This window comes from Bufo bufo, chromosome 3 (assembly GCF_905171765.1).
Source record: "Bufo bufo chromosome 3, aBufBuf1.1, whole genome shotgun sequence".
Lineage (NCBI taxonomy): Eukaryota > Metazoa > Chordata > Amphibia > Anura > Bufonidae > Bufo > Bufo bufo.
The window spans coordinates 634,875,978-634,900,613 of NC_053391.1; the positions used below are offsets into that span (position 1 = coordinate 634,875,978).

Below are 24,636 nucleotides of genomic sequence, written 5' to 3' on the forward strand. Positions count from 1 at the left end.
TCCTTCAGCTCTTGCAGGGCATTAGATTCAATTGTATTGCCGTCCTGAGGATGGCAATACAGTTGTATCTAGCAGGCAGGCAGTACATTCGGGGCCTGGGACAAAACATCAGGGGCCCAGGACCCGAATGTTTTATTCTAGCAACTCCCCTGGCTGAGGCTATTTATAGGGCTGTGACGTCACAGGGCTGGCTGGCTGCTGATTGGCTGCATGCATGGCATTGTGGGTGATCCCTCGTTCCCAGAGTTCCTTGCTCCATGTCCTAACACGTGCAGCAGCCATTTTAGGAAAAAATGTGATTCGTTACCACGAAGCGTGAGGAAATTCGAATCAAATTTTTCCTTAAATTCGGATCGAATTCCACTTCGATTCGCTAGTCATGAGCTTGGCATACTAAACTGGATGTTCAGGGGCTGGTACACCTGTGATCTATAGAAGGATCATCTCTTGACAAGCTTCTTTTAGATCTTCACTGCACAAGTAATGATGCGATATTTTACTGTACATTAACATGTTTCTCTTGGTTCCCCATTAGATCTATGGACGTGTATTGTCTGTCCCTGGTGACAAGAACATTGTCTGGGATAATAAAAAAGGCTTCATTATTCGAAAACCAACACAACCGTTTTTCGGCCTGTTAATATGTGAAGCCAAAGTTAATGGAGTCACACACACTTCCACCTACTTCACCCACAGAGAGTGTAAGTAACATGTATAGTTACATTTTGCTCTTTTTCTTCATTTTTAAGAGTATATCTGCCCATAGAAACAAACCATTTGGTTGCTTGGTGCCATGGGGAGGGCCATACACATTAGATAAATGTCGGCCAAACCTTGTTTTTAGTTGAACCAGTCTACTATCGATTGTCTATGGGGAAGTTCTGATTATACCCCAGCATTAGATTTTGATAGAGGGGTCAGGCATGTTTGATTTCAACATGTCCTCAGGGGAGATAACCTGTCACCAGAGGTGTCTCTTTGCTATGATGCTTCTGCTTCCTTCCATTATAGTTTACACTGTTTTTTACAATGATTTTTTTTGGTTTGTTTGTTTTTGCAGCTACTGAAATCCGTAAAGTGTGGCTTGATGTGCCAGATTCCATCAGGCTGCTGCGTAATGCCAACCTGGCAATTAATTGTACTGTCACTACCGATCTGAATTCAAGAGCCGAAATACAGTGGACATATCCTGGAATGGTAAGAAAGGACCGTTACTATATCTCTCTTCACTCCACATATCCATCCACGTCTGTCATTTGCTACAGTGTAGGACTGGATGCATTATAGCAACACAGCTATAAAACAGAAATGAAGGCATATTTTTAGTTTTGAGCAATCGGGTATAAAAAGAAGTTATTCAATTTCCAGTATACTGGTACTTCCTGTACCAATTCCTCCCGGTTTTCAAGATCGCTGATTCCAGTTGCTCAATGAGACCCTTTACTGTTTAAAGGAATTGTCCAGGCATTTTCTATTGATGACCTATCCTCAGGATAGGTCATTAATATCATATCGGCGGGGGGTCAGACATTCAGCACCCCCACCGATCAGCTGTATGAGGAGACGGCGCGCGCAGTGCGCACGTGCCGCCTCCCTTCTCTCTTCATGCTCACTGCTGTATTTTTATGGCAAAGCAGCGGCTAACAGGAAGAGAGACAGGAGACAGCACACGCGCACTTCATGCCCCATCTCCTCATACAGCGGACCCCCGCTGACCTGATATTGATGACCTATCCTGAGGATAGGTCATCAATATGAAAAGCCCGGAAAACCCCTTTAATTCCACTGAATAAAATGTTTTCCTCATCACCTGATGGACACACAGGCGGCTCTGACATCTGAACTGTAAATGTAACAAGCAATAATCTGTGTATCCATCTTCATGGCCAGGAGGAACACTATGAAGGTTCCTACGGAATCATGGCAAGCAGAGATCTTAAAAAACATGAGGAATTGAGGCAGAAAGTATGTGATGAAATGTTATCCTTTTCTTTTTACAATTATTCATCTTAATTTGCTGAAATCATAATACCCCTTTAAATTTTGTGATGATAGCATATAGCATCCATAGGTAAAGCACATATAATCTCTCTCAGCACAATCACTACCAGACAGTACGGCACCCACACCGTAGAGCTGTCGAATATTCCTCTGAGGCCTCTTTCACATGACCGTTTTTTTTTTCCAGTTTACGTTCCTTTTTTTGTGTTCCGTATACGGTACCATTCGTTTCAATGGTTCCGCATAAAAAACAAAAACGGAATGTACTCCGTATGCATTCCGTTTCCGTATTTCCGTTTTTCCGTTCCTTTGAAAGATAGAACATGTCCTATTATTGCCCGCAAATCACGTTCCGTGGCTCCATTTAAGTCAATATGTCCACCAAAAAACGGAACACATACGGAAATGCATCCGTATGTCTTCTGTATCCGTTCCGTTTTTGTGGAACCATCTATTGAAAATGTTATGCCCAGCCCAATTTTTTCTATGTAATTACTGTATACTGTATATGCCATACGGAAAAACGGAACAGAAACTGAAACACAATGGAAACAAAAAACGGAACAATGGATCTGTGAAAAAAACGGACCGCAAAACACTGAAAAGCCATACGGTCGTGTGAAAGAGTCAGTATTTCATGGGTGACGCGACCCAACTACTGTGCACTGGACGGACTGTTCACATCGTTTCCTCTACAAAGTAAAAGCGCTGTGTTAATATTTTGCCATGTGTAAAATAAGAGCTACAAAGGGGTATCTGCTGCTCATTTAAAAAGGAAATCTACACGTTAAAAAATTATATATAATAATAGAAAAGAAATAATAATAATAATAGAAAGTAACCATACATGAGAAACATGTTTGTAAATAAAAGCATGGTAACAAAGTAACAATCATGGAGTAATGTGATGACCAGGTGACCACAAAGAGCACCAGTTTCTAACTACAATTTTTTGTTTTCTTTAGCAATTTGGCAGGCTGGCCTCCATAATCAAGAGGATAGTTTTATCAGACTCAGAAGCAGTGGTGTACAGCATGCTATTTATTCACAAAGTAAGGAGCATCGACCAAGGCTCGTATATCTGCACCGCGAAGAACGGTCCATCAACCAAAACCGTCAATACAACACTTCGTGTTCACGGTAAGATTTACTAAAAAAATAAAATGACTACAAGGGTCATTTACCACAGCAGTTTTCTGATGTAGAAAAGTTGCAATTGACGTTTTCAGACATAGTTTTGTGACTTTTTGGCTTTTTTCGACATCCTCTCCACTTTTCCAAAAAATGTGAGTAGTGTGGGCAGAAGGAGACAAGGGACTCATTTAACAACATGTGTGCCAGAAAACTGCCATATATCACACCAGAAATCGATTCCATCCTGTCTGGAGTAGATTTCAGTTCTGGCACAAGGACAGTGGAAGATGAGACAAATTTATTAAGAGCAGTGCACCTCTTAATAACTTGGTTGACTCTTCCTCCGGTGGGGATTGGCTTGTAGAATGTCAGTCTTTAGTAAATGAGCCCCATGGCCTCTATTAGCCAATGCAGGGATCAGCTCACAAAGAGCAGCTCTTGGTCTGGTGGGTCCAATCAGTCCGTGTATTACAGGGTCGGCCATTCTTATGAATGTAATACCTTCAAAGGACTGGTCCATGGTGAAAACACCTGATCCCTGGGGGCCTCTGAACACCCTCTCAAACAAAAGCTGAACTGTTGAAGTAAAGAAATACCCCCAGGAGCTTTCTGATCTCGTGAAGTAGGAAACCACTAATTCAGCTTTTTTCCAAAAACCGCACCACTCTTGTCCATGGACTGTGTCTGGCATTGCATCTCATCTCCAACTTGACTTGGGCAGAGCAGCAATAACAGACAAAGGCGTGGGCAAGGGCGGCACTATTTCTGAAAAACAGCAGACCCTTTTTTTCTAACCCCATTCCTATTGGCCTCGTATGGTGCTCCTTGCTTTCAATAGGTGACTGGTGGTTCTCCAGTTTCAAGAACTATAACTAATAGAGAGCGGTTCATAGAAGGATCCACGTCTATGAGTAAAATACAGTATATAACAAGGGGTTGCATATTTGAGTAAATAGGGCAAGTCAATAATGACTTTGGCAGAACCAACACGAGTTAATTGGCCACAACCCCATGTTTCAAATGCATCGCACATGTGGTAAAAGAAGATTAAAATGCTGTCAGTCATATCACTTTTCTAATGCGTGTTATGACACTTGTAGGCATTTTTCATTGAATAAATGAGAACTTTATTGTTATATTTCCTTTATTTTGCAGCTGCTCCTTACATTAATGTTAAACCTCGGAAGACAGGTGTATTAGAAGCTGAAGTGGGACAGAAGTTTTATCACATTGCAGTGAAAGTGAGAGCATTTCCTCCTCCAGAAATTACATGGTAAGGGAGAGTTTGCCTTCTTTAAAGGGAACTTTGTCACCGGGATTTTGTGTATAGAGCTGAGGACATGGGTTGCTAGATGGCCGCTAGCACATCCGCAATATCCAGTCCCCATAGCTCTGTGTGCTTTTATTGTGTAACAAAAACGATTTAATAGATATGCAAATGAACCTGAGATGAGTCCTGTCCCTGACTCATCTCACGTACAGGACTCATCTCAGGTTAATTTGCATATCTATTAAATCGTTTTTTTTACACAATACAAGCACACAGAGCTATGGGGACTGGGTATTGCAGATGTGCTAGCGGCCATCTAGCAACCCATGTCCTCAGCTCTATACACAAAATCCCGGTGACAGGTTCCCTTTAAAATTGGTCTTAATATTCTGAGAACTTTTAGTGCTTATGGAACAAGTTCCATAGACGTCTATGGAGCCATACTGTACCCCTGTGCCTCCATATGGCTCCACGGTACAGTACCATACAGAGGTGCCATGCAGCGGTATATGCATTGCTTCCAACTCCATATGCTGCCATGTAGGTTCTGCTCTGCCATATGCCTGGCCCCTCAGAAGTGGTTTTTCAATAATCATTTCCCTGGCACTGTGGTTTACCCTCATTTCCCTATAATATTAAGCAATTTGGTCTTTATAGCTTACAAATCGACACCACACTGGGCTTTCCTTCCAATGAGTCATGTCCTTTAGCGGCGATTGCCAGACTGCAGACTATATTTACACTTTGGGCTTTTTTTTCCGCTGTAGGACATGCTGATTCAACTATTATTCCTAGTGTTGCTTTGCCAAGTAACTGTTTCTAACTACAAAACACAGAGTACCAAGTTATTCCAAACATCTTTACGGATCCAATTTATATTTTTCTTTTATTTTGTAATGCTGCTTTCGTGCCTTGTAATAATTACACTGTGATCCATGTGCCCCTCCTTCAAAGTAGGAGGGGATAAAACACACAGCAGCCAATCATATCACGGAGCTTCTCACAGCAGGAGATTTTACTGATTATGTAACAGACAGTGACCTGTGCATTGATCTGTTTACAGTTATGAAAACAAGAGCTTTGTATGAAGGGGGAAGAGTCCTGATAGCAGGGAGTAGCTCGGGATGGGTTGAACAGTGCTGGATGCCAGGCTTGGTCAGGGTATTTACTGTACATATAAGCTAGGGTAACAAATTGAAGATTTGCTAAAAGTGATAAAAATAATTGTGATTGACATGTTTACTGGACACTACTGTAGGTCAATGGTTAGCACAGTTTCTTTACAGCACTGGGGTCCTGGGTTTGATCTGACCAGGGATAATATCTGCATGGAGCTTATATGTTCTTGGGGGGTTTCTTGTAGGCACTCCTGTACTGTAAGGTAGTGGAGTTCCCCTTTCCGACTTACTGCCATGTATGGACTTTGGACATTACACATCACATGTTAGTACACCTTGTTGAGCTTTCCAAGTGTTTAGTATGTTTTCTTTGCACCACCACTTGTAAAGATATGTATATATAGTACTCTGCAAAAGTTGTAGGCAGGTGTGGAATAAAATGCTGCAAAGTAAGAATGCTTTCAAAAATAGAAATTAACAAAATTCAGAGTGAATGTACAAAAGAAAAATCTACATCCACTCAATATTTGGTGTGACCACCCTTTGCCTTCAAAACAGAATCGGTTCTTCTAGGCACCCTTACACACAGCTTTTGAAGGAACTCTACAGGGAAGTTGTTCTAAACATCTTAGAGAACTAACCATAGATCTTTTGTGGTGTAGGCTTGCTCAAATCCTTTTGTCCCTTCATGTAATCCTAGACAGAGTTGATGGTGTTCAGATCAGAGCCCAAAGCAGTAACCATTTCCCAACAACTTCTTCTGCCCTCACAAAACAAAAACTTGGAGGCTTAAGAGAGGGTGATCCAAATATCTTAGTGGCAATGTACGAGAAGGCCGGGCACCTCATGGCACCCAAATTGTCTCTTTTCATCTTCCACACAAGAAGAAAGATGAATGTGGGGGGATTCCGTGAATTTAAAGAAGTATTCCTATTATATGAAGTTATCCCATATCTACAGGATACGGAGTAACTGTTAGATTAGTGGAGGTCCTACCGCTGGGACCACACCAATGACTAGAATGGTGACCTCATGGCCCGCCAACCCCCCCCCCACCCAAAATGAACGGAGCAGAGCTCCTGAGATAGACGAGCCCTGTAGTCTGGGGGTACCAGCGGTAAGATCCCCACTGATCTAATAGTTATAACTTTATATAACCAGAAGACCTCTTTAACTTCCCGAAATCAAAAGCGAATTATGCTAAAACCACAGTGGCATCTTCAATTTTTACCTATCGGAGAAGAGATTGCAAAAGAATATTGCAAAAATTCCGATATTGTCACAAAGTTGCAACTTTTCTCCTTCAATTATTAAAGAGCTGATCAGGATTACTATTTCTAGCGCTTCAAACTTCGTCATTGGTATAGTGCACCCATTCTTTTTGTGGTTTACCTAAATTAACTATTGTAGTCGTTTCTTGGCAGTAACGCAGAATATTCTAAAATTAAAAAATAAGATGCAAAAACACCTTTAATAAACAATGCTATCTATGGGGCAGATCTGGAGCTTCGTAGCCCTGCCACTGGCCTAATGTATTAAACCTGAAACAAAGGTTTGTGTGACGGATCCAATTAGGAAAACAAATAAAGCGAAGGGGAATAGCCTCCATACTTTCAGTTCCTGAAATAGCAATGGAAGACAATCAATTGCTAATCATGCCCTAAGGTCATGGACTCACGTTTCCCATAAGGTTCTGCGGCAGTGAAGGTATTCCAGTTCACATCATTCTATGAGCTCTGAACAATTAATGATGTTTTTCCTGTCCCTTTTCATAATTGAAATTCAAGTGCCTTTGATGGCTTTATATCAAGTTCTCTCTTGTGTCCAGTGTGATGTCTATAGGGATCAGTATCTAGTAAAATGGCCTTATTGTTCATAGATACTTACCTGTCTACTTCCTTCACCATGGTTGACTTCCTATACAGAGCTCCTTTGGGAAATACAGTTTCCCTTACTATATAAGAATCCATCCAAAATTAGACATTTAAAAAAAAAAATCTCAACTAAAGCAGAGAATACTTAGATAGTTCTATCAATAGTCCCGACTTCCAAGCATCATTTGTAGGGTCAGATTTTAAGGAGGGCAAAGGGAAAATTGTCCAGGGGCTTGCACTTCCCAGTTCCCTCAAGCACTGGTCTATATAAAAATAATGCTTGGGCACCATGATGTTCTTTCCTCTATGATTATGGTAATAGATATTTACATTTATTAAGACCATTTTAAAATGTCTAGATGACCCAGGATGACCATGCAGCATATTGATTTCAATTAGAATGGTGTAATTCTCTATTTCACCTGTAGTGGTGCTGCAGAGAAAATGCACACTTAAGGCTAGGTTCCTGTGTAGATCATAACTGATTGATAGGTGGCCAATGACCTCTGCCCGGGTCACACAGCATGCCTAGAAAACTCTCTCATAGACATCAATGAACATCTCCTGTCTATTGTGCCAAAAGGTCCATGTGGTTGCGGTAAAGCATATCTTTAAATGCTGTTAACAGCAGCTAAGGAAGATGTTTAAAAATAGATTTAAAAAAATCTACAACCAGAAAATAAAAGTAGATTGAAAAATAACATGTATCACTACCTGGTTTTAATTAGTGGATACATTCACTTTAGAAAATATAGCTAGCTACCTACCTTAGGTTTGTGACCCTGGTAGTAAAATCTTTTACAATCCACCAAGGTAAAATAGATTTTTTTTCTTTAGCTATTCCTTGAGATATTCTCATATGTCCAGGAACAAAATTTGTTAAATATAGTTATATATAGATCCTACAAAAAATAGACATCTACACTCTTGTATAATCATCCCCACAAGTTATTTCCCATGCAATGAATGCGGAGGTCATAATATTAGAGGTTAGGAAGGGGATTTGTGTGAAAATAAGAAATTTATTTTCCACAAATGTTCCAAATTCCATGTTCTAAAAATATCATGAGTTATTTTTATGTACTTTGTAAGTTCCACGAGCAAAGTTAGGGTCACTTTAATTGTTGAACTCTGTTATAAATAAAGCATTTCTCGTAGTAGAGCAAGGAAACAGAATGTTGTGCGAAACAAATAAGATAATTTATAACAGTCATGTGCAACGTGCTTAAAGGGGTTGTCTCACTTCACCAAATGGCATTTATCATGTAGAGAAAGTTAATACAAGGCACTTACTAATGTATTGTGGTTGTTCATATTGCCTCCTTTGCTGTCTTGATTCATTTTTTTATCACATTAGTATCCAGGGGTTACGACCACCCTGCAATCCAGCAGCGGTGGTCATGCTTGCACACTATAGGAAAAGGCTGCTCCCTCTCTGGTGGCTGGGACTGTGGAGGCACGCATAGACACACAGGGGCAGCAGCTCCAGTCCCGGCTCCTGTGGAGGGCCATAGATGGTGCTCTGCAGCCCTACTATGCTATAAATACCCACTAATACGAGAAATCGTCAGCTTACCTAACATGTTCACTTTCTTTTATAGGTGGAAAAATAATTTATTGGCAGCGGACAAATGTGCACGGTACATAATAAACAACAATGTACTGACTATTAAAGATGTGGCTGAAGAGGATGCCGGAGAATACATGGTGTCCCTGAAACTGAAACAGTGGAACCTTATCAAAAATTTAACCATGACCCTCACAGTTAATGGTATGATGGTGGCTCCTTATGTTCTGTCACTCATGGTACTGGTCAATGTGCTCCTGATCTGATTATAAGTAATATCTAAATTTTTCCTCTGTTCAATAGTCAAGCCCCAGATTTATGAGAAATCGATGTCAATCCAAGAACCGCAGTCTTATATGCTAGGCAGCAGGCAAACCCTGTCATGTACAGTATATGGAGTTCCACCACCCAGAATAACCTGGACTTGGCATCCATGCAAGCGACACTTTGGCTCAAGGTAGGTTTCTACTGGGTACAACATATTTGTAAGAACCTGTGAAGATACCCACAGCAACTCAGTTGGCTTCTTTGCCTTGCCGTTCCAGCAATTTTTCTGTATCATTCATGTGTTTAGTCCATTTTGAGAACATATTATTTTATCTCACTGTACCACATGGCTGTGAGACACCTAACATTGGATTAAGACAGCAAAGTCATGTGGTATATTGAGTCTCTAAGTCGTGATGGTGTCTAATGAAGCCTTTGTATGGCACCATATTTTTGCTTCCAGGGCAGAATACCTCCATTATTGTCATATGTACCTCTATGTGCTTCCATATAAAATTGGATGTACAATATGGGTCAGTAGCCTTATATTGATAAACCAAGTATCTATGAGACATATGAAGGGTCTAGTGTTGTAATGGAAAAACTGACCAGCAACGTTCAATCTCAGCATTACATTGATGACCTTGTGTGACACGAAGCTCAAAGTTAAGCATGAAACGAAAGTAATTTTTCTTTGGTATGTGTTGTTTGATCCAGAATTGGTAGCATGCAGATCTATCTTCCATTTGTAGTTCTTCATATAACAGAATAGGTAACCTGCCTTTGGCCCGCCACTTTTTATGGCTTGTGCCTTGGAATGTCTCCCCTTTTGAGGAGATGCCTCACTTCATAATTGGTCACCATCTTTATCGGAGATAAATGATTTCGATGACATGACCACTTCACAAGCTCCAAGATTTAGTGGGGTAAGGGTTAGCTACCATACAAACATATTGATTAAATCCAAATGTCGAATAAATATTTGTGAAGTTCCATGCTGCCAATGGCTGAGATGGAGTCTTGCTGTGGTTTGTTTTCTCATTTCACAGACAAAGCCTTATAATGGAATATTAAGCCCTTAAGTCCAGACTGGAATTTGACGAAGTAAAAAACAAAAAAACATCCTTGCACGATTCACCATCTGGTTTTAATGTGTACGGCTGAGAAAATATATATTTTTTTTAATTTTACTTAAAACTCCTGTCATTATATAATTGTTCATTTTCCCAATATTTTATAAACAAAATGAAAAATTCCAATAACAGGAAACGATATTTAATTTTCTACAGGCCTCTCAGGGAGCCGGACTTTGCAATGGGTGAACCTGCATGAAGCTATTAGGGCGTTATCTAAGTAGTAGTTTTCGAGTACAGTTGTGTTGTATTTGCTGCTTTTAACCGGGGTACGCATTCCAGAAATACAAATGTAGGGTTAGAAGAAATTCCAAGCCTTAGACCAAAGAGTCTGTTAGCTGCTGTTTATGTCTGAATGTAGTCTTTGAAAGGACACATCTAAATATAGTCTAGGACAGATTCAAGAGAAGAGAAGACATAAGGAGTTTGACTTTGACTTAATTTTAGCATTAATGTAAAGTGAATCTCTTCTCTTTAACACTTCATCATTTTGTTTCCAAAATTCGGTATTAATTCATTGAAATATTTGTCACTCAGCGTAGAGGGAGGGCTTGTGAAGCAGCTCAATGCAGAGAGCACTTCACGGTAAAGCTCCGCCTCCTGGGCACTTGCAAGAGCAGAATCTGGCAAAATAAAACTTCATACTCACAGTACTTCTGATGAGTAAAGCTCCACAACAGATATGTCTGTATCTGCAGTTTGCACAGTCAAAAGTGCAAACTCCCTTTAAATGATAAAATTCTCATTGCCTCTAGCCACCACTAGAGGGAGCTTAAACAGTTACTGCATAACTTTATTATTGGGCTCAATGTTTGTAGTAAGTATGTAGTATTCTCCGCTTAGTGGTGGCTGTGGTCAACATATACAGTACAGACCAAAAGTTTGGACACACCTTCTCATTCAAAGAGTTTTCTTTATTTTCATGACTATGAAAATTGTAGATTCACACTGAAGGCATCAAAACTATGAATGAACACATGTGGAATTATATACATAACAAACAAGTGTGAAACAACTGAAAATATGTCATATTCTAGGTTCTTCAAAGTAGCCACCTTTTGCTTTGATTACTGCTTTGCACACTCTTGGCATTCTCTTGATGAGCTTCAAGACGTAGTCCCCTGAAATGGTTTTCACTTTACAGGTGTGCCCTGTCAGGTTTAATAAGTGGGATTTCTTGCCTTATAAATGGGGTTGGGACCATCAGTTGCGTTGAGGAGAAGTCAGGTGGATACACAGCTGATAGTCCTACTGAATAGACTGTTAGAATTTGTATTATGGCAAGAAAAAAGCAGCTAAGTAAAGAAAAACGAGTGGCCATCATTACTTTAAGAAATGAAGGTCAGTCAGTCAGCCAAAAAATTGGGAAAACTTTGAAAGTAAGGGCTATTTGACCATGAAGGCGAGTGATGGGGTGCTGCGCCAGATGACCTGGCCTCCACAGTCACCGGACCTGAACCCAATCGAGATGGTTTGGGGTGAGCTGGACCGCAGAGTGAAGGCAAAAGGGCCAACAAGTGCTAAGCATCTCTGGGAACTCCTTCAAGACTGTTGGAAGACCATTTCAGGGGACTACCTCTTGAAGCTCATCAAGAGAATGCCAAGAGTGTGCAAAGCAGTAATCAAAGACAAAGGTGGCTACTTTGAAGAACCTAGAATATGACATATTTTCAGTTGTTTCACACTTGTTTGTTATCTATATAATTCAACATGTGTTAATTCATAGTTTTGATGCCTTCCTAGTCATGAAAATAAAGAAAACTCTTTGAATGACAAGGTGTGTCCAAACTTTTGGTCTGTACTGTATGTTGTCATTTAATTTGATTTCTATGCAAAGGGATTGGTAGAATCTTGGACCAATTTACTGGTACTCAAAAGGATGGACATCCACAGTAATGGATTGACTATATATGCTAAATTAGGAAATTAGTATTCATGTACTTAAAGGCGAAATTATATTTCCAGAAACTATTTTTCTTCTAATCTAGGAAATAAGTGAGTCATTTTAATACATTTAAATTTGTGAAACAGGATTTTTACCTCTATCTATATTGTAATCACAGTAATAATAATTATATTGTTAATTAATACTATATAAGGTCTCAAGTCATAGTGATAATAAATACATATGCCAAGGTAAAAAACTGTGGATTGTATCCGGATAACCTTGGCTCGGCAGGGTAGCTAGATACCCACACCCCTGCCGGCAACCAGCACATGAGACACATAACTTTGAACTGCCTCCAAGCTATACTCCCTTTATATACTTTAGGACAGGATTGTTTAATTTCCCTGAAAATCTTTTTTTCTTTTTAGTACATGATATTCTTAAAATTATTTGGCAGGGGTCAAACATTAGAAGGTACAGATGTTGGGGTCGCACCTGGTCTTGGAGGTGAAGGAGCCATAAAGGTCTCTTTTGCTGTATATGAGGGGACCAGTACTATAAATGTCATGTAATAGTTGGGCGGGGGCTATTACAGATTTTGCATTGGGTACAGGAACCACAGGTGGTTGCTGGTAGTGGACTGTGCAGTACATCCAGCATCCCTATGGAGAAGGAATCACACTGAGCATGTTCACTATTGTGCGGCTCTTTACAGTCCACCACAGTTCGATCACAAGGCTCATTTATTACAGCGCACGAGTACTGTATACAAATGTCATGTAGTACACGCTTGCCCCGGAAACGCTTTTCATTCAGCAGTTATAATTATATCATTCTATTGTCTTTGGCATGATGTCTAGTAATGGCAGCAGTAGCTATTAAAAATGGTTGAGAACACAGGGAGTGAACTGAGTGAAGTATCTCGAGGACAGTGTTACAGCTAAAGGTTGATAACAGTGGCCCGGTCCAGAATAGGCCATGGGAGCCGTCTTATCTGCCTTTGGCAGGAGGTGTTCTGAGCTTCCTGTGCGAAATCAGGAGCGTACGCTGCTTTCCTCTTCTTGTTTGGCTTCCTCCCCAATACAAGACCGTTCCCAGCAATGCTCTTATCTTTGCATCTTCAAACATGGCACAATTTACTTCCTTAAAAGCTTTATGTATTCTTAAGGGTCGCATTATATCCCCCAATCTTGCATTAACCCCTGTAGCGATGAAGAGATGCCCCAAGCACAATAAGTCTTATTCAGACGCCTCACCTTAATGAGCGCTCAAGGCAGTCTAACAACACAGTCCAATGCTACTGAACCCCTTGTCATGGACTACTCAAGGTAAAGGGTGAAAGAATTGAAGATTCGCAATGTCCTTATCATCAAAGGGTTAACACGTGAATTCCTGGTGGAAGTGTGGAATTGCTCTAAGAACTTTGAAAAAATAATTGCAGGGGCTCTCGGCTTCCTGCTACTGTGTACTGCCAGATTTATGGCCGTCTTCCTCCCCCTCACCTCCTTTTTGGTTTAAAAATATTAAAATAGAAATGATGACTTCTGTTAAAGTCTATCCCTCCTCATTCATGGCAAACAGAAAGAAAAACACAAGACCGTGGTCAAGGACGGGGCCGTCGGAAAGTCAAGAATAAATAATCCAAATCCCAAGCCACTTGCCTCCCCTTCAAAGTACTCTTAACCTAGAAAGACTTTGCAGCAAGGAAGGAATTCAGTGGCTTGGGTATCCTTGTGAGTATAATGAGGTCTATGACTTTCTTGACCTCTACTGGATGGAAAGCAATAACGGATCTGGAAGGACAATAACTCATGAAAGTATTATTGTGTTTCCCTGGTTAAGGATGTGAAAATAAAAATCATGTTAATAAAATACTCCACGCAAGGAAGAATCTGTGGGGGTCAATGCCGTACCTCGGGTTACCTCCAACTATCAACACATGGCCCCTATATATCGTAACTATTGGGAAAACGGTGCATAATAGGGAATAGGGTATGCAAATGATCTCTTAGCAAGCTCGGCCTCTGATGCCACCAGATTTAAGGCAGCTATCCTATAAGTCAATATTTGACCCTTTAAATAGGCCTTGAGACATGACTTGGATAGAAAAAATAAGCCTGCATTTCATCTGCAGAAGGCTGTTTTAGGGTGATTGCCCCTCATCAGTGCAGAGCAGAGAGTACTGGCTTGACTGGGTGAGAAGCCTTATTCAGGATTTGGGGGGTACTATCTCTCCTTTATAGACTTATAGGCCATGCATGCTCCTCTGGAATTCTGGAAAGAAAGGGATGCAAATACCTCTAATGCCACCAGATATAAGGTAGCTATTCCATAAGTCAATGTTCAACCTTATAAACAGTCTCATCTGCAGACGGCTGTTTCAGGGTGATTGCCCCTCATCACTGCAAATCACTGTCTCTCCATAAGGAGAAAGAGTATTCCCTGAATTTGTGAAAATATAGAGATGCACTTGAGATAATTTACGCAATTTGTAAGATAATGACCAGTTGCAGCATAGTAATGTATGGCGGTTATTTACCTGTAGCTGTGATAGTCCTTTAAAAGTATGCATGGAGATGACCACTTTGCTCTTCTGTACGCATTCTATGAACTTGCCCCGATATTGCAATAAAATATTGGCTCTTCAACTTTTTTATACACTCCTATGAGACAGAGGTGGGGAGAAACCCCCTATAGACATATCCAAATAGTCCGTTTGTAGCTTCAAGACCTGCCCAGCACATAAGATTCATGATTTTGTTAAAGGGGTATTCTAAAGATCAACACTTAGGACTTATCCATAATATGTATTGTTGGGAGTCCCACCACTAGGAGTCCCAATGATCACAAGACTGGGGATCCTGTTAAAGAGCAATAGAAGACATTGCTGATATCCCTCCTATTTTGCACAATGCAGCAGCTTCTGTTGGTAGGGCTCATGCCATTGTTAAATACACATAAAAACTGTAGAAAAAGCCAGATTCTTAAGCTTTTATTGGATTTCAAACATGGACACAAAAAATGGGAATCTTGTCTCATCCCATTTGAATGAAGCTGTGGCCAGGCATGTGCATTGCCACTCCATTTAAAGTCCATAAGACTGATGGAGATTGCCGAATACAGTGATCTGCAATGTACAGTAGGTTTCCTAGATGCTCCAACATCTGCATCTATTTGTGGTGCAAATCTTGTAGCATTTAAAAGGGATTACTCATTATAGATATTTATCTATTTGATGTACCATAAATGTCAGTTCTTTGTGGACTATTGCTTGGCTGCTTTTACATCTCAGATTCTCTTTCATGGAGCGGGACTTCACTGGGAACAGGGGACTGGCCATTCCTGTTATTAAGGTTGTTGGGAATCCTCACCAATCAGACATTTGTGAAGCTGTTCTACATAAGTATGTGTATAATTACTAGAGGGGGTACTGTTTCTCCTTGTGGAGAACACCAGAGCTGGTGTAGGGGAGTCTTATAGATCAGGAAATGATCCCTGGGGGAAAAAAAAGGTAACTCTGATAAATTCTCTTCCAAAACAAAAAAAAACTGTAGTGCCATTCAGTGGAAATAACTACTGTACAAATACTCATAGTCCATCCTATAACAGACCTTGCCACATTAGGGATACCAACCAAGAGCCTTCTCCAAAACGGACCCATCTGCAGCCAGCTGTTTTGGTGTTTTTGACTCTCAGCATTACACAGCAAGAATCCATGACGAAATTGACATGACTACGCATTTTAAATCTGCAGCGCATTTCCACCATGAATTTCACCATTTGCAATGCAGAGGGTGAAATATGCAACAAACACGCAGCCAAGTCCGCAGCAGCAATTTACGTGCCGTGTAGGAATACCCAAAATGTGGGGAGGTTTTGATTTCCCTGTAGGAGGCCATGAGCTCTGTAGAGTATTTTTCACAATAGGGCTACATGGTATCAGGACAATGTGATTAGTGTTGAGCAAAGCAAAGTATTCGAAGTGGAATTCGGTCCAAAGTTTAGTAAAACTTTGATTTGCAATGAATCTAAATGTTCTCGCGCTTCGTGGTAATGAATCAGGTTTTCCTAAAATAGAGGCTGCACATGTTACAACGTGAAACTAAGTGTGGAGGAGACAAACCCGGGATCGCAAAGCATCTATAATGATTAAATGAAAGACAGCTGCGGGCTAATTGGCCACGCGGTTCTTCACTGTAGCATGGCCACAACCCACCCGCAGCACGGCCGCCGCGCGTGGACATACCCTAAGGAGGGGTGGCCTGGGTATACCTGTTTTTTTAGTGATTTGTGGCAAATTAATTTGTAAAAAATCTAATTTCTTGGTGAACTTCGGCGAAGTTGCTAAATTAAATTTTTCAAAACTTTGCTCATCTCTAATTGTGATGATCAGAAGCAGTGGAGGAGTTTGACGGTTTTCAGACCTCATCCTGTAAATATTCCTGGTTACTGGATTCTCTTCATTGATGAGACCTGGTGGTTGCCAGGACTTTCTTTAATAGACTGTGGTTGATTGCTGCTGACTAATGGGTTGATGTGGCAGTGTTGGAAAGAACAGCTTGTTCCATTCATATGTGAAGCCAGTCTCAGACCAACCCTTCCTGGTAACTTCACTTGGCTTCATCCTAACTCCCGGGGGAGGGAATCCCTGGGTAAATTTCCATATCGCTTATACTTCCACTAATTCCATTTCTTCTTACTTCTGATTTTGTACATTTAGCTGCTGAGGAGCTATTGAATCCTTGTGGTCTGTGATGTCCAGGAAATAAACTTCTTTACATATGCAGTGGATATAAAATGCAATGATTCAGTGAGCATAATAATATCAAAACAACCCTCCGTTTCAGGAAAAATATTCACATTAACTAGGGAACAAACAGAACATTTACATGGTGGCCTCCTTTTCATCTTATTAGGTCAGATCCACCAATTCCCAGGCTCGTCTCCCTTCCAAGATGGATGCATTGCTTCTCACACACTGCCCAAGACACTTCCTACTTAGCCAGCCCTGATTTTGGATTGGCAAGCACTGTTCACATGAGGAGTGCTGGCAAATCCAAGGGCAGCAGTAGTCATCTTGGGCTACCAAATGCACAGTATACATCAGGTGGTCTGAGAAGTGGTGTGGCCATCTTGGATGGCAGAAGAAGAGCCCAGGAACTGATGGATCTGTAGCTATAAAGATGAAAAATAGGGCACCAGGTTTCACACTTGCATTTTGGGCGGATCCGTCATGGATCTGCAAAAACGGATCCGTTGCAATAATACAACCGCATGCATCCGTCATGAACAGATCCGTTTGCATTATCTGTAACATAGCCAAGACGTCATGAATTCCATTGAAAGTCAATGGGAGATGGATCCGTTTTCTATTGTGCCAGATTGTGTCAGAGAAAACGGATCCGTCCCCATTGACTTACATTGTGTTCCAGGACAGATTGGCTCAGTTTCGTCAGGCGGACAGCAAAATTCTGCAGGCAGTGTTTTGGTGTCCGCCTCCAGAGCGGAATGGTGACTGACCGATGACAAACTGAAGCATTCTGAGCGGCAAAACTGATCCATTTTGGACCGCTTGTGAGATCTCTGAACGAATCTGACAAACGGAAACCAAAACGCCAGTGTGAAAGTAGTAGCCTAAGTGTTCTGTTCATTCTCCAGCTGTGAATTTTTTATTCTTGAACTGGAGGGTCACTTTAACTCCATAAGGGTATAGTCATGAGCAGCAGATTTGTTCAAAGTACAGTTCCATTCATCTACATGGGGTTGCGTTGGCACTAAGCACTTGGATTTCTGCAAGACCTCAGTTTGTGCCAAAAACACTGGTGTACATGCTTTGCATACTTATCGTGTGTTTTGAGCCTCATTAGACAAGGTCCATAGATTAGATGAAAGGGGCATGGCTTAGCAGGAAGGGATATGACATAAAAGTATTACCACCATTTTGCAGTAAGGTAATCCAATCAATAGGTGGTATAAAGTTTTCATGTACAGTATACCAGTAGAAATAAGTCAGAACAATTGGACTTGTATGTTTTTTTTCTTGATGATGTTTCCATAGTCAGCCGACTGGCTTTCTCAATTAGAATGGCTTGTATGAGAATTCTCCCACATTAAATACTGGTGACTCATGCTTCAGTCATAGAGGTGAGATACTGAAGCTATTAGCTGTGGTTAAACTGCCTCGGGAGAGGTGTTAGAACAGTATTGGAAGTGAGAACCTTCACAGGCATATTATTTACAGTAGCTTGAGACGGGGGGTAATTTTGGTTAATCTTTGGACTGTCTAGTCTACAGTCGGGTTTATACAGCACGATTGTCAGAGAGACTACTGGGGATGAACTCTCCGATGAATGCTCATTCCTGATAATCTGCATGTTTAAAGGTGCAGCAGATGAACGAGTGACAGGCTTGTTCATCGGTTGAGACAGTCATTCATGCGGAGACTTAAATGATCGTTTCTGGGCAGCAGATTGTGCAGCTGTATCAGGATGAGCGATAGCAGCAGCCATCACTTGACCACTCAGTATTTCACCTCCACTAACAAGCAGGCAATTATCAGGAAGGAACGCTTCCTTCTGGACAATTGTGTGCTCGATCTCTGCGTGTAAATGCAGCCTAGTTTTACACTGTGTAAATATTAGACAGAATTAGAAAATCTGCCCCATTGTAGGTTCAACCACATAGTGAAATCCACTTCTCCTAAAGGAGCCTTGGTGCTGACCCCATGACCCTTCTTCTTGTCTGTGCGTGCTCAATGATCTATTCGGTCTATTCTCATCTATTCTTCCTTCTCTCTTCACAGGTGCGATTTCCACTCTGACAGTTCAGTTCCTCTAATTGTTGGGAAAAACAGCAGTAGCATGGGAAACAAGATCTACAGTATCACAGAGCGAACACGTCTGATCGAGGGGAAGAACAAGGTAATGAAGTAAAATGTTATGTTAGAGACATTAAAATGAATATAACTATTCAGCCCTTTGTATTTCATTAAACGTGCAACCCCTCCTGGATAGAAAGTAGTTCCGGAAGGAAACATATACCCTTGCTTCTGTGGATTTCAACTGTAAACAGATGCTCACACATGGCAGATTTGCCTCCGTGGATTTTTGTGTGGCAAATCCGCAGTGTTGTACAGGTCCAGCAAAGTGGACATGACTTTAAGGCCTCATGCACACGACTAGGGTGGTCACTGGCTTCACCCAAGAAAGCCGAACCTAACCGACCACACCCCCAAAGTGGCAAACCGCGCCCCCTGGGAAGCCACACCCCATCTCCGTGAAACCATGCCCTAATCCATCGCCGCCGGGTAAAAAACGGGGAGGAAAGGGAAGAAGGGGAAGGTGAGCTGGGGGCAGCCAGGGTGGTTCTCTCCCCCTCAGTCAGCCACAGGGAGCCATATCTACGGCTCTATTGACTGACTGGGGGTGAGAGAAGCCTCAGTCAGTTGCTGCATCTCACGCTCAGAAAGCGCAGTGCTGCTGTCTGACCGTGAGCTACTGAAAGGGTGGACATCCCTGCGTCCGGCCAGGCCCTGCGCCGGACGGAGGACAGGGAGCCCGAAAACCGGACTGTCTGGCCTAAAACTGGATGTCTGGCCACCCCACACACGACCGTATGTATTTTGCGGTGCGCAAAAAAACGGATTCGCCAAAAATATGGATGACATCCGTGTGCATTCCGTATTTTGCGGAACGGAAACTCTGGCCCCTAATACAACAGTACTATCCTTGTCCATACTGCGGACAATACTGGGACATGTTCTATTTTTTTTTGCGGAACGGAAATGCGGACATGCGGAAACAGTTTATTTACAAATGCCTATACAGGCGTTGAACCTATCTTGCCCCAGGAGAAAATTAATACTTCACTTTTATTGTTGCTGATTAAAATCTAAACTTGTGCTCAGTACCTTTAATTGAACTTAAACTATTGAACCAAAAAATCAAATAAGTTAAAAATACTGTTAACTTTTTTAACTTATTTGATTTTTTGGTTCAATAGTTTAAGTTCAATTAAAGGTACTGAGCACAAGTTTAGATTTTAATCAGCAACAATAAAAGTGAAGTATTAATTTTCTCCTGGGGCAAGATAGGTTCAACGCCTGTATAGGCATTTGTAAATAAACTATTCAATAAACCTTACCCAGGTCATGTCCCGATTGTGAATAGCATACGGAAACAGAATGCACACGGAGTACCTTCTGTTTTTTTTGCGGACCCTTTGAAATGATTAAAAAAAAAACGGAATGAAAATACGTTCGTGTGCATGAGGCCTAAGAAGTCTCAAAAAATCTGCAACGTGAATCATGGATTTGAAATGTTATGCTGCGGATCTCCACTGCCAATTTCATACTTCCACAGCCATTTCTGCAGCAAAAACCACATTCATGCAGTTTTTGTTGCATTTTTTTGTTGCAAAATTCAGAGCAGACTTTTCTGCTGTATTTGCTACAGATCCACAGCAAAAAAAATGCTATAGAGACTGCAACAAAAACTAGGGTTGTCATTTATTATCCAGAAATATGCCTATAATAGGCGTATTTTGGCGCAGATTGCAGCACAAAGGTAATTTGCGCTGTAATCTGCGACTTTGCCCCGCTCACGACAGGTCTAAAAAAAAGTGGGCGTGGCGTGGGCGGGGAAGGCGTCTCATTGATCATTTTTTACGCCTGTTTTAGGCACAGAAAATGGTCTAAATGTAAAACAGCAAGGAAGCTGGCTTACATTTAGACTGGTGCTGGATACGCCAAAGTTATGTAGAGGCCGACACCTCTTTATAACTTTGGAGGATCCACCGCCAAGTATAAGGGTTATTAAGACTGGCATCTTAAATGCCAGTCTTAATAAAAATGACCCCCTAGGTTTTTACTCTGAAAATGGCTGTGTATTTTACTCTCTTCATGGCGAAATCCGTGGGGAAGATCTTCACAATAAATTGACATGGGGCACAGTTCAAATCTGCAATTTAAACTGCAGAATGCAGCAGAATGTCCACCCCTTGTGGCCTTAGCCTTATCATATATCCACATGGGAAGTAAAACACAGTGGAGATTAAGTCCACTGCGGATTTTGCTGTTGGTCTGCAGCAAAAAAATGACACAAAGACCATGATAAAACCTGCATAAATTGCATGTGTCTTTTTGATGCGTAAGTGGCTTTGGATTTCACCCTCTCCATTGCAAAGATATTGATGAATAAATTAACAACTGGTTGTTACACGCTGGCAGCACTGATTGGATAGTGTCACAACGTAAAAGAGCATGTCCCTTTAACAAGAGACAGGGTAACAGACAGTTGTCAATTTGTCATTTCCAGGGGGAATGATAGAGGAATTGCGCAATTCACAGTTCTTAGTATTACTTGAACTTTGTTTACTGGCATACGAGTCAGGAGTGTTGTCATCCCATTAAGAGGGTTTTCTGACATTACACTTTCTCCAAAGACCCCAATAAATTAAAAAATTTGCTCACCACTTAATCCCCCGCTGTTTCCAGCGCTGCAACTCTGCTGCTTCCAGCTCTGCAACTCTGCTGCTTCCAGCACTGCAACTCTGCTGCTTCCAGCACTGCAACTCTGCTGCTTCCAGCACTGCAACTCTGCTGCTTCCAGCGCTGCAACTCTGCTGCTTCCAGCGCTGCAACTCTGCTGCTTCCAGCGCTGCAACTCTGCTGCTTCCAGCACTGCAACTCTGCTGCTTCCAGCACTGCAACTCTGCTGCTTCCAGCACTGCAACTCTGCTGCTTCCAGCGCTGCAACTCTGCTGCTTCCAGCGCTGCAACTCTGCTGCTTCCAGCTCTGCAACTCTGCTGCTTCCAGCGCTGCAACTCTGATGCTTCCAGCGCTGCAACTCTGCTGCTTCCAGCGCTGCAACTCTGCTGCTTCCAGCTCTGCAACTCTGCTGCTTCCAGCTCTGCAACTCTGCTGCTTCCAGCACTGCAACTCTGCTGGTTCCAGCACTGCAACTCTGCTGCTTCCAGCATTGCAACTCTGCTGCTTCCAGCGTTGCAACTCCGCTGCTTCCAGCGCTGCAACTCGGCGGGTGACCTCTGAGACCAGTGATTGGCTGCAGCAGTCACATGCCTTATTCAACTATGTCACGGCTGCAGCCTGTAACCACAAACTGGAGGTGAGGACCTGAGGGTTAGTGCTGGAAACAGCGGGGGCATAAGTGGTGAGTTCTTTTATTATTCAAGCTTTGGGAAGGCTTTCATATAAATTGGACAACCCCTTTAAGTGTAAGGCCTTCCACGTTGTTACCCCTTTGGATAATAGAAGCAGCTACTAACAGTATGTAATGTATTCATTTGCACTCTGAATTTCTGACCCGCTTGGTGCACACTGTGCCAAAATAAAATTTGGACCGGTGCAGGTGAGGGACAGGAAATATGTCCTATTATGACTAACTCATTAAGGCACACAGGAATGACAGCAATCGCGTTCTACTGAGATTTCCTCTGACTACTTTCTGGGCACATATTGCGGGGATGGCGTGTACCATTAAAACAGTCAATGACACAAGTGGAGTACGTACTTGTAATATATCAACTTCCACTTTTCTTTAATGACTCAGTTCCCACACCGTAAACACTTATATTCTCACGTCTCCAATCCAGATCAGTCTTTTCACTTTAAGCTTCAGCTAATTTTAGTGTCCAGTGGATACGTGACGAGAAGTGTATTGTGTGCACTTCATAGGATGAACATATGTACTTCCCACATCTGTTCAATCCAGGGGTCTGAGGGTCATAATGTGAATCTAACCATGAATATGCAGCACGGTAGAAATGCTATTAGACTAGAACTGTACATGCAAACTCCAGGATTATATCATCATTATTACTATTACTGTAGTAGTAATAGTAGGAATAAAACTCAAGTGGTCTATGGTAAAGTGCCTTCCCCAGTGATGTATACAAAAGTCAATAGTCATATATAAAAATATTTAAATATTTATTTATATTTAGTCATATTTATAAATATATGCATATAGATTTTTTAATTGTTTTATTTTCTTCACCTTTGAAAATGCATTTTTTTTTTTATAACACATGGATTTTCTACTCATATCTAATTCATAGTCTGATTTGCAAGCAATATATTAACTAATTGCCCTTACTCTATGCTACTACTTCCCAGCGCTGTTTAAACTTGATGGATTTCTGTCTTTTCTGAACCATACTACATAATAAAGGTTTAAATAATTGCCAATAGAATAAAAATTATTTTAAAAAAATTATTGAAATTGTGATGAACCTGTAACAGCCACTTCAGTTTTCCTGCAACAGTTTTACAGAAGGCTCATAGTACTACTTTTAACCCCAATGCGGGTTACAGAGTAATATTATAAATCTGTTATTTCAGATTATGAGTTTAAAGTAGACTCCCGCTAAGAAGCAGGCAATTAAATATCAATAAATCCAATTTAGCCAGCCACATTTCCAAAATGATATCACCAAGCCGTTCTACAGAATTCAAGGGGTTTTCCAGGCTCCTGATATTGATGGGTGAGGGTCTGACACCCTGCGCCCCCAGCAATCAGATGGTCCCTGCAGCCTCTGAATGGAACAGGAAGCAGACAGCTCCATTCAAAGTGTAGTGGCCGTACTGGGTTACTGCAGCTTAGCTTGCATTTACTTCAATGGGAGCTGAGCTGCAGTAACCCAGCAAGGCCACTACACTAACCAGCACAGGTATTCCGGGTGTCAGAGGTTATCCCCTAACCACAGGACATAGACAAGCGCTATACTAGGCTTGTCTTCCAAACTCCCTTAGAAATGAATGAAGCCGCAGTGCGCAGCCCAACCTGGTACTCCATTCATTTCAGGGGGCCCTGAGGGTTATGGAGTCCTCATTCTGGAGATCGGCAGGGGTCCCAGTGGGAGGATCACCACCTATCTAATAGTCATCGGCTATTGTGTGGATAGGAGAAAACTGGTAGTACCCCTTTAAATGCAAAAAAAAATTGGTTTGATTGTTAATAATGGACAATCCGACCAACTAGACTTTTTAATCTCTTTTGCAGACTGCAGGGTTACTTGTGGTAGATGATTCTCAGGTCTCTGGCATCTATACCTGCACCGCCACCAATAAATTAGGAATGGAAAGAAGAGATATACATTTCTATGTCACAGGTAAGAGCGTGTACTAACGCTGTTAGAGATGAGCGAATCGAATCCCACAAAGTGGAATTCGATCCAAATTTCAGGATAAATTCGATTCTCCTCGGAGCCGAATTTCCTCGTGCTTCTTGTTAGCGAATCAATTTAACCTGAAATAGTGTAAAAAAAAATAAAAAAATTCATACTTACCGCCTCCTCTATTTGCTCGCGAAGGGCCGCTAGCCGCCATCTTGATTGAAGATCTTGGCTGAAATCCCGTGCACTGC

At 41.5% G+C, this 24,636-nt stretch overlaps 1 protein-coding gene across 1 annotated transcript in view; it reads left to right on the forward strand.

Annotated features, from left to right (window-relative positions):
• FLT1 (fms related receptor tyrosine kinase 1) overlaps nt 1-24,636 on the forward strand; it is a 74,226-nt gene that overhangs the window by 42,844 nt on the left and 6,746 nt on the right. The window contains exons 5-12 of the mRNA XM_040426173.1: nt 536-701; nt 1,061-1,197; nt 2,967-3,141; nt 4,291-4,408; nt 8,999-9,168; nt 9,268-9,421; nt 19,055-19,172; nt 24,274-24,382. Coding sequence (XP_040282107.1) covers nt 536-701; nt 1,061-1,197; nt 2,967-3,141; nt 4,291-4,408; nt 8,999-9,168; nt 9,268-9,421; nt 19,055-19,172; nt 24,274-24,382 — 1,147 coding nt within the window. The remainder of the gene's footprint in view (nt 1-535; nt 702-1,060; nt 1,198-2,966; nt 3,142-4,290; nt 4,409-8,998; nt 9,169-9,267; nt 9,422-19,054; nt 19,173-24,273; nt 24,383-24,636) is intronic.